Source organism: Schistocerca serialis, chromosome 1 (assembly GCF_023864345.2).
Source record: "Schistocerca serialis cubense isolate TAMUIC-IGC-003099 chromosome 1, iqSchSeri2.2, whole genome shotgun sequence".
NCBI classification, from domain to species: Eukaryota; Metazoa; Arthropoda; class Insecta; order Orthoptera; family Acrididae; genus Schistocerca; species Schistocerca serialis.
In genome coordinates this window covers 356039290-356050465 of record NC_064638.1, presented here as the reverse complement: position 1 = coordinate 356050465, position 11176 = coordinate 356039290, and the positions used below count along the sequence as shown (strand labels likewise).

The following is an 11176-nucleotide window of genomic DNA, read 5'->3' as shown; positions in this document are numbered from 1 at the left end:
AAAAAGGTAATTTGTTAACACAGATTAAGTGTTACGAAGTCTGAAAATACATGTATGGAGTGTAAGCTATGCATGGAAGTGAAACATGGACAATAAATAGTTTAGACAAGAAGAGACTAGATACTTTTGAAATTTGGTGCTACAGAAGAATGCTAAAGATTAGTGGATAGATCATGTACAACTAACTAATAAGGAAGTACTGAACAGAATTAAGGAGAAAAGAAATTAGTGGCAAAACCTGACTAGAAGAAGGGATCAGTTGATAGGACACATTCTAAGACATCATGGAATCACCAATTTAGTATTAGAGGGAATTATGGGAGGTAAAAATCATAGAGAGAAACCAGGAGATGAATGCAGAAAGCAGATTCAGAAGGGTTTAAGTTGCTGTTGTTATTCAGAGATGAAGATGCTTGCACATGAGGGAGTGGCATGGGAAGCTGCATCAGAGCAGTCTTCAAACTGGAGACCACAGTAACATGATAACTGAGAATTCCCCACACTTCTTGCACTTAAGAAACGGGCTAGCTTATTTAGTTTTACTTGCTTTTAGGAGTAACATCCCATTGCAAAGTTGCTCAACTGATTTTAGTGATGTTGTTAAACATCCAAGCACTTTCCCATTTCAAAAAGAAGACAGCTATCAAATGTCCTCTCCACCCATTTAACAACAATAAATACATTTTGACACACATGTATCTTGCCACTGTCCACATTTCTCAGGCATTGCTTATTGCTCAGGAGGATGAGCCTACCAGGCACTCTTTGGTGGTTGGGTGGGAGGTACAACCAGTGGTCCACCTACCCACTGCAAGATTTTCTTTTTGCAAATTATGAAACATCACATTCCCATGAACAGCTAGGGAAATAAGAGTCCACCCACACAAAGACCCACTGTTCTAGGTAAGTCTTATACAGCTGAGATACAGTAGGTTCCACGGAGGCTGCCCACTAGGAACCATTTCACCTCAACAACCATTTACCTCATCAGCACAAGCAAACCTTCCTCACAATCTGGAAGATTAAATCAAGATTCCCTTTCCCTATGATACACAACATTCCACCAACACACCACACAATAATTGCTGAAACGTGTGCAGAGCTTATGGTTACAGAGGACTAGCAACACTATCCAGCCCCAAGAGCATATGCGGCTTCATTGACAATACCCTGGACATTGTAAGCATTACCATGCCCTCTGCTGTGCCATGGGTGCTGTACTGCCATTATACACTGGGGGTTTACTATCTCAGATACTCTCATCATGTCTCACCTTTATTGTTGCTCTGGGCATTCTACAGACATTGAGAGAACTAAGAGTATTTATTGTAGCCTTCGGCAACAATACAGTCTCTAAGAAAAGTGTGAAAATTTCAATCCACAGAAAAATAAGATATATTCTGAGATGTCATCTATTAGCTTTTGAACAAATAATAAGGTGTGGTGAGTGCCACCAGTAATGCTGAAATCAAAAGGACTTCATATTACACCACAACTAAATGATTAATGAGGGTAGGCCTACATCTCAAAACTTCTACAGCACCCAACTGCATTTGGGGAATGTCAGCGCTGAACTACTTTAAGAGCCAACCACACTCGGGACATGTGGCACTTTTTGACACCTGTGGAAGTTCACTGCAGTACAAGAGTTAATACATTTTTCTCTCTGTCTCATGGTGTGTTGATTGTGGTATGAAGACTTTTAATGATGTATTTGCTGACTAACACCCCTATAGTATTAAAGGTGATGGATGTGCATAACTTAACGCATTTGTTCGTAAGAGCTTCGTTCGTACAAAATGGTCTTATATTACAGCTCTTCCTTGCCATGTGCTATGAGGGCTTCAATCGTCTTCAACATGTGATACCCACGTCAACAGTAGACATGTGTGTAGCAACATAGTTAATAACAAGCACCACCATTTGAGGCAATGATGACCTAAAACAACATGTGGTAGAGAGGAAGATATGTTTCAACAGTAGGATAAAATTAGCTTCAGACCATCTGCACATCCTGGACCAGGTATGACAGTCTACTTTGTCACAGTTTGTGCATAGGCTGAGCAACCCAGCTCAGTGTTGAGTTAATTTCTCAGGATGGTGGCAGTTATTTCCTTCAAATGACTTACCGTATTTACTCGAATCTAAGCCGCATTTTTTTTCCGGTTTTTGTAATCCAAAAAACCACCTGCGGCTTAGAATCGAGTGCAAAGCAAGCGCATGTTCTGAAAAATGTTGGTAGGTGCCGCCACAACTAACTTCTGCCGTCGAATATATGTAGCGCTACACAGGCATGCTTTGTAGGCACAAAGATAAATACTGGCGCCAAAACCTCTGCGTCAGTAAAAAAAAAAAAAAAAAAAAAAAAAGGGTGGAAGACGAGCTTTTTTTTCCTCCGCCCCGAGCTTCGACCATTCGACCACTGCATTTTCATACATTATCCAACGAAGTAAATACAAATTCCGTATTGTTCATCTTCGAATGTACTACAAAAATCTGACTGGCAAGACTGTTTGGGATGTTTGTCAATATGGCCAACTCTACGTTCTGAATTTTTTCCTACCTGTGAGAAGAGATCGTTGCTAATAGGAACCTGATGAAATGTGAATCACATGCAGTATTCTCTTCACCATAAGAATAATACGAATATAAACATTGTGCCATGTATTCTTTCGTGTTTGCTGCAATCTCATTTAAATCCTGTCTGCCTAATAAACTACGAAACTAGAGTGAGACAACAGCAAACGCGGAAGAATATGCATATCGTGTCATGTTTATATTCGTATTATTCTTATGCCTAATAGTGATAGTCAGAAATGAAGCACGGCAACTGACTAGATTTTTAAATCTAAGATGACTCTAATTTCCGCGCAGAATGTAATGTACTAAAGAGGCGTCTGCAAAGATTTCCAGACGGAGAAAAATTTTCGCTAAATTCTCGTTCAAAACATTTTCTATCACATGCAGTCCATTATTTGGTTTTTGTTGATCATTATCAAAGAAAGCAGCAGTGTAAGTATGTTTGTATGTTTGTCAATATGGCCAACTCTACGTTCTGAATTAGGAACAACAAATAGCAGTCTCTTGCCATTGTTTCGCTAGTGAGACGATTCCTCTCTCTCTCTCTTTTAATTGTAAGCGGCGGTAGCGCGCACAAAAGCAAGCCATGCCGCGAGTGGCGGCAGGCCATAAACACGCACTATCAGAATGCGACAAACAATGCATGACTGAGTACAGTAATGCATTTCAGCTTAGAGTGACGTAAACACCTATAACAAAGAAAACGGCACTTATCAGATCAAAGCAAAATAAGCAATCGATTCAAACCAGACGAAGCACGTAAAAAAGGAAGGGTACTCGTATAAATACGGACGGAGCGCCTGACGCATAGCAATGGCTACCTGGTAAAGCTTAACTGCTAAGCTTACGACTTGAACCAAACTACTGTAGCTGTATCGTCATTCATTCGACGTAAATAGTGTCTCGTATTACAATGGACCAACTTTGTTTCGATTTGGAGGAGCGGCCTAAAACTTTTCTCTCCCTTGAATTTTGAGTCTCAAATTTCACGTGCGGCTTACATTCGGGAAATTTTTTTTCCCTTTATTTCGAGTCTCATTTTTCAGGTGCGGCTTAGATTCGAGTGCGGCTTAGATTCGAGTAAACACGGTACCTAATACATCACTAATCAAAGGAAATGGTAAACTCCTAAAGGATGTAGCAATGGGTATTTTGTAGTGTGTATTTCTCATTAGTTACACCATCCTTTGTAATCTCTGAATGCATGTGTATATACACACACACACACACACACACACACACACACACACACACACACAGCACCACCACCACAACAACAACAACAACAACAACAACAAATTGCACTTATTTATGCTAACAAGGGAACCTCCCCATCGCACCCCCCTCAGATTTAGTTATAAGTTGGCACAATGGATAGGCCTTGAAAAATTGAACACAGATCAATCGAGAAAACAGGAAGACGTTGTGTGGAACTGTGAAAAAATAAGCAAAATATACAAACTGAGTAGTTCATGGGAAGATATGCAACATCAAGGACACTGGAAATGCAGGAGCGCCGTGGTCTCGTGGTAATGTGAGCAGCTGCGGAACGAAAGGTCCTTGGTTCAAATCTTCCATCGAGTGAAAAGTTTAATTTTTTATTTTCAGTTTATGTGACAAACTCTTATGTTTTCATCATTTTTTTGGGAGTGATTATCACATTCACAAGAAAACCTAAATCGAGCAAGGCAGAAGAATCTTTTTACCCATTCGCCAAGTGTACAAGTTAGGTGGGTCGACAACATATTCCTGTCATGTGACGCACGTGCCGTCACCAGTGTCGTACAGAATATATCAGATGTGTTTTCCTGTGGAGGAATCAGTTGACCTATGGCCTTGCGATCAAATGTTTTCGGTTCCCATTGGAGAGGCACGTCCTTTCGTCTACTAATCGCACGGTTTTGCGAAGCGGTCGCAAAACACAGACACTGAACTTATTACAGTGAACAGAGATGTCAATGAACGAACGGACAGATAATAACTATGCAAAAATAAAGAAAGTAAAATTTTCACTCGAGGGAAGACTTGAACCAAGGACCTCTCCTTCTACAGGTGCTCACACTACCATGGGACCACGGCGCTCCTGAGCTGCCTGTCTCCATGATGTTGCCCATGTGGCCCATGGACTACTCAGTTTGTATATTTTGCTTATTTTTTCACAGTTCCACACAACTTCTTCCTGTTTTCTCAATTGATCGGTGTTCAGTTTATCAAGGCCTATCCACTGTGCCAACTTATAACTAAATCTGAGGGGGGTGCGATGGGGAGGTTCCCTTGTAAGCAGTAAGAAATTTACACAACACTAAAGTAAAAAAACTATTATTAATAGATATTATCTTTGTGAAAATAAGAAGTTGCTCATATTAATCATCAATAATTTAAATTTATTTTTTGTAGATTATTTTACAAAGAAGACAATCTAAAAATAATCCCTACTGATAAAATATGTGAAACACCTACTAAATGCAGAAGCTGAGGAAAATATACAGTAACACTGACTCACAGCGGAGGTGCACAGGTAAATTTTATGAGCAAATCATGTTTCCACATAAACATCATGCCTGAAAGTACATTCAGCAATCTTTCCACTGCAAGAAATACTTGGCATAAAATACCAAGTTTGCTAAAAATAAAACAGTACCATCTTTTTCAGTTTAATATGATAAGTAGCAGAAATTTAATAATAGTGACAATTTTATTTACATTATCAATGTAGAACACAGTATTTAAGCTTTTTTCTGAATGTTTTTGAACATTTACACAATTTTCAGAAAAGCTTAATGTATATAAAATTACATTCTATTATTTATGCCAACATGTATCAATATGTCAGGAAAAGTAGCTATAAAAAACGTTTTAAACAGATAACCTTTCTGTTACGATATGATCCTGTTTAACAAGTAGTAGCCTACACAGTTTAGAGATGTGAACAAAAATGCTACTCCAGATAGTTAAGTTTCAGAAGTTTATTTCTTGGTATACACTATAAAATTTAATATTTGTTATTATGAATAAGAATTTTTAGTGTTTAATGCTTTTATTTTTATTTAGTAAATATGTCATTCTAAATATTGATACAATTGCTTATATAGTAAAACCACCGAAGAAAATGCACAGGGGATTTTTAATTACAATTAGCCTATATCCACATTCATGGAAGGCAGTGATTGTTCATTTTAAGTTAATAACCAAGAAGAGCTCCCATACAAGGATAATATTGTGAACAGAACAGGAACACATTACATTCTCTCTACCCGCATTCACTAAAAGTGAGAAACTTTGGAATCTCCTGTATGTAAACTACTTTGGGCAGGGCAGGGGGGATGCGACACAAATATAACTCAGTCATTACACAAAACCAATAGTATGTAGTATGTCAAACAATGCATGTTTCGTTGTTTCATGTTTGAGACCTATAAAATATTAGGCTTATATCATTAAATTTCAAGTTATATTTCTGTCACAGGAATATTTATTGCATCATTCTTTAAAACTGAATTTTCTTCAGGAACAGTGGAACATTTCATTAACTCACTTTTAGCTTAAACAGGGATAAGGTTTTTATGACTGTTTCCACTAATGCTTCCTTTTGTACATGTATACATGCAATACAGACCTTGGTGGTTTCACTGTATAAATTATACAAACAATTACCATGGCCGTATTATGTTATGTCTAAATGGTATTCCAAAAATAGGTATAGTGTTCCTGTAAGGATAAAACCACTTAACATAGGAAGTAAAAACACTACACCTGGAAATATTTCCAGTGTGATTTATTACAGGCAGTATAATCTGACTCACTCCCGTCTATGATGCACATTCAGAAGTAAAAAAAATGTAATTAAATGAAAATGACTGAACCTGATTGCTTCACTATGGTTTACGTGTGAAAGGTAGCTACACAGTTTTGTTCAGCTATTTGCAAATCAGATGCTGGGTCAGCAGAGTTATCACATAAATCTGAGCGCTTTAAACAGTTCAATTTTTTCTTCAAATCCATACAAATAAAATTAATCATCCTGTCAGAAATAGTGTGCTGGTGGTAGCTGAGTGTTCCCAGAAATAAGATTTCTGATTAAAATTGATTTTATTATTAAGACAAAGCAATTGCTCAGGAATAAGTTGACTGTCTTCACGATAATTATCTGGACAGGGAGGAATTCATTTGGTATTGTAAATCTAGTTTTGATGAAGCACTAATTTTACAGCTGTGAGACAGGAACTACAGAAGAACATGTCTCCCATGCCAGAAGCATGAGAACTTGCAGTTAGTTTTATAATTCAGATGTTTGTGTGAGCTACGTTATTCATATATCGAAATATACAACTCTAGCATGTTGTATATTTCAGGATCGCAAAATTTATAGTCATGGACATTGGAACCTTTGCCAGTCATCTGTTCAGTGCTCCATTGATATTTCTACACCATTCTTGTAAGAATGTGTTCATGGTAGGAGTATAATGACTAAAATAAAATAAATAAATTAAAGTTGTTGTTCCTCAAAGGTTCTGAAGTACTATCGGCTTACACTGCTGAAGGAAGAAGAGCCCAAGCTGAGATAAAGTATTATGTATGTCAGCATTAATATTGATGAATGCTAGATTTTAACTCCATTTCCTCCATCTATGTACTAAATGATGGCAAAAATTTAAAGAACAAAAATTGTATTCCAAGTACGCTTTGCAAAAGATGTTGTAGCAGAATAAATATTATTTTTGTTGAATCCAAGCAACTGCTTTATTTGGAAGTTTGGTGAATAACTGCAGATCTGATAATGAAGGTAATGAGTGCATAGTTTCACAAAATTTGCAGATGTTGATGTGTTGCCTGCATGGTATGGAGGTAATGGTCCTGCCCAAAACAAGAATAAGACACTGTCATTAAGAGTTGGATAAAAGATTGGGATTACCTAATGATATTTTGACTGCAGGATGTGGTATATGAAAAGCACAGAGTATCCAGGTAACAGGAAACTGGGCCAAGGAAGTGCTCTCTCTCTCTCTCTCTCTCTCTCTCTCTCTCTCTCTCTCTCTCTCTCCGCCCACACACAACACACACACACACACACACACACACACAAAACCTTTTTTCACATGGGAAAAGGGGGGGGGGGGGGGGGTAGATTAGACTTACAGCGTCATGTAACTATTTGCAGGGTGACCAGAAACTACGAGTATAATTACAATTGATTGAAGTTGGTCCAAATCTAATAATCATTGAAATCTAATAAAATGTATAAGAATTTACATTTTGAACAGTCTGTTTTGTTAGTAATGGCATTTTGTAAATACCATACTATCCCTGATTGTCTCTTGCTTTGAGCAAGAGATGCTGGCATCATCATTGTTACCTGTGGTGGAAGGAACATCAAATGTGATATGTGATAATGTAATGATGTGCAGGATAACCCACAATATTAAGCATACCATATTTGGTGACTGTGTATCCTACAAAATATGCAAGATATTTTACTCTGCTAACTGAAAATAACTTTCCACCACACTGTGGACATAAAGCACATTAGATTTTAAAAAGAAGTTCAGCATGTAGCAACATTTAAAAATTAAGTTGTGATGTGTATGTAAAGTGACTTGTTTCACATAATTAAGAATTACTGTGCAAATGATCAACAGAACGTGAAACTAACTAACAATAAACTGCAACTGTCTGTAAATAACAACTCCATCTAATGGAATTTGTATTCCACTCAGGACTTTTCACTATCATATTTGTAACTCCATCAAATGTTCAGGTCATCTGTAAAACCTTAAACCCTCAAATAATGTGCAGTTCTCTCTTAACCATCCCGCTATTCTCTGTAAATCTCACTCGCTCACACACACACACACACACACACACACACACACACACACACACACTAGCATTTAGTCTCTCTTCTTCTGCAGCAGCACCTTGAAAAAGTTGTTTATCCACAATCATTCTTTCAATTGTTATTCAATATATTAGTTTCCTGGAATACTGCCAATCTTCTACTATTTTCACATGATCATAACATGCTTCATTTAGAAAGCTCTTTTGCTGTATACTCCTCTGGTCACAGGACAGAGACAAACATCAGCAAGTATTAAAAAACCTAGTGCAACCTCAACAATTTACAATACTATGCAAATCTTATTTCTTTTCTTTTTTACACATTCATCAATTTAGAATGAAGTCTGCCTTGGATTTCAAATTAAAATAGTCATAGAAAACAATATCTACATTGCAAATGCACATGTCCATAAGCCACAATATTGGCTGCTGTAAATGATACAATAAATTTCAAGTGATATTTATTAACTTCAACACTTTCAATAATTATGGCCAAAATATTTAAAAAAAGCTTAACACATATAGTCATGCTGTAATACACAGAAATTTTCCACACAACTAAAATAGAAGGTAAAAAAAGTCATTTTCCAGGTGTAAAATAGCAAGAGAAGAAATGAATGTCCAGTGAATAAACAAAATTATGAACTATACGATTAATTCAAACCCATTTTCTTTCTGACAATGAGATGATAAGTATGACAACAAAAATGACTGCTGCTCAGATAAAAGGATGGAACAGGCGATATGAAAATATATGAAACTGTATAAATGCTAATTACAAATTTAGCACCCATAATAGTAGAAAAGACAATATTTTTGTTTAAAAAATAGCACCATTTACATAATACATAGTACAGCTTTATTGATTTGACATAATTCACACATTAAAAATCTTTTCAAAAATGATGTGTCAAAAATGTGACCACTTTAATAAGAAGAAAATAATTTATCAGCTGTAAAAATTAAAAAATCTGTACACACCCAGCATCATGATACTTGCACAATAATTCTGACAGTTCAAAAGTACAATCTTAACTCTCAGAGTGACACACACTATCAACTGACAAGTAGCACAAAAAAATAATAATCAACAATCTGCATTGAAGTACTATTGAAGTCAAACAGGGAAAACTCTCACACCTTTGTCTGCAGAGGAGTCATAACAGCGTTACTTTCAGTCTACTGAGAAAATTATTTCTATCTGCATTTGACAATAGCAAATTATAGTAAAATTTTATAATAGAAAATATGAATATATGAATGAAACTTCATTTCCAATCTTTAACATAAGACAAATTTCAATTCCTTGTTCTGCATTAATGTTCATGACAATGTAATAAGAAACCCTAGAGTAAGACTTTCATTACTCTTAAAAATATATATACATAAACTCAGTTGCTTGTTATTGTTCACTACGGCTTTCAAAAATGATACAAATTTCAAGCCACAGAAACGTCTAAAAAGTAGATTTATCACATCAAGCAATTATCCTGTACACCAAATTTTAACAGTTCATATACTGTACTCCTTGCATCTATCATTCTTGTCACTTATTTTTAATATGAAGATAAAAAAATGATTGCATATTGATTTATGATGATTGCACAATATTTCTACATCTAATGAAATGGTTTATCCTTTATTTTCAACAGCAATGGTCTGCAACCCCTTTTGGCTTACAGTAGTTTTAAATTGTTCTGGTACAGGGAATTCCGCCTGAAACAAATCAAATTAGTAGACACTTAAAGCCAGTGTAATATGCAATAACAGCTGATGGATATACAAGAAAGAAACTATTACATCACTCACATTTAGTCTTCAAATAATTTGACAAACTATTATTAGTCTACCAATATCTTCATGTTACAATGAATTACAAAGTTGGTGCACAATATTATAGAAGAGGGAAGCTAGATTTAAAATGGAGGAAGAAGCACAATCATTGAGTGCATTCTTTAATGGGAGGCTGGCAAAAGTATCACCTAACTTCTCTCTGCCTTGTGCATGATGCATAAACAGTGATACAAACTTATGTTTTACTTATTACCTGGCCAACCGAACTACTAACCTGGCCAGTGTGGCATCCCCATCATGTTTACACAAGGGAAGAAGGGAAGGCAGAACAGCACACACTTACAAGTGAGGTGCTGCCACACACTACATGTCTGTATGTCAGTGCACTGCTGTTTAAGTGCAGCTTTGAATTTATACATGCATCTAGTGTTTTTAGAATCGATGATAGGTCTCCGGGGATAATGAGGAAGTCAGTTTCCCTTTTTTGTAATTTGTCTCGCACTTCCTTAGTTTTACGTCCGTGGAAGCTGTCCAAGACCAACATGTTACATAAATTCAGTAATGCACCAGGACGACGTTGCCAAACATGTGTCACCCAGTCAATCACAAGGTTATTGTCTACCCACCCCTTCGGATTTGCTTTCACTAATATGCCTTTCTCTAATATTTTTGGAATAGTTTTTCTTTTAAATATCACATAAGGTTATAGCTTTCGTCCATTGCCTCTTACACAAACCATCATTGTACACCTTTGCTTCTCACTGCCACCAGTTCTTATCATGATGCTGAATTCTCCTTTCCTGTTCACGGTGTTGTCAAGCGACATCTCACAATACACTGGCATTAAATCCACATTACCAATTTGCAATAATATATAAGACTATTTGTGTCACAGACTTACCACATAATGATGAAAATACACTATTTTTCCTCATACCCACCTGGAAGCCATTGAGTGATGGTCATT

The 11176-nt window shown here is 36.5% G+C and overlaps 1 protein-coding gene across 1 annotated transcript in view; it reads right to left on the bottom strand.

Annotated features, from left to right (window-relative positions):
• Positions 1-4943: 4943 nt before the first annotated feature.
• Positions 4944-11176, bottom strand: part of LOC126470147 (adenylyl cyclase-associated protein 1) — a 186803-nt gene continuing 180570 nt past the window's right edge. The window contains exon 9 of the mRNA XM_050097764.1: positions 4944-10131. Coding sequence (XP_049953721.1) covers positions 10048-10131 — 84 coding nt within the window. The 3' untranslated portion in view covers positions 4944-10047. The remainder of the gene's footprint in view (positions 10132-11176) is intronic.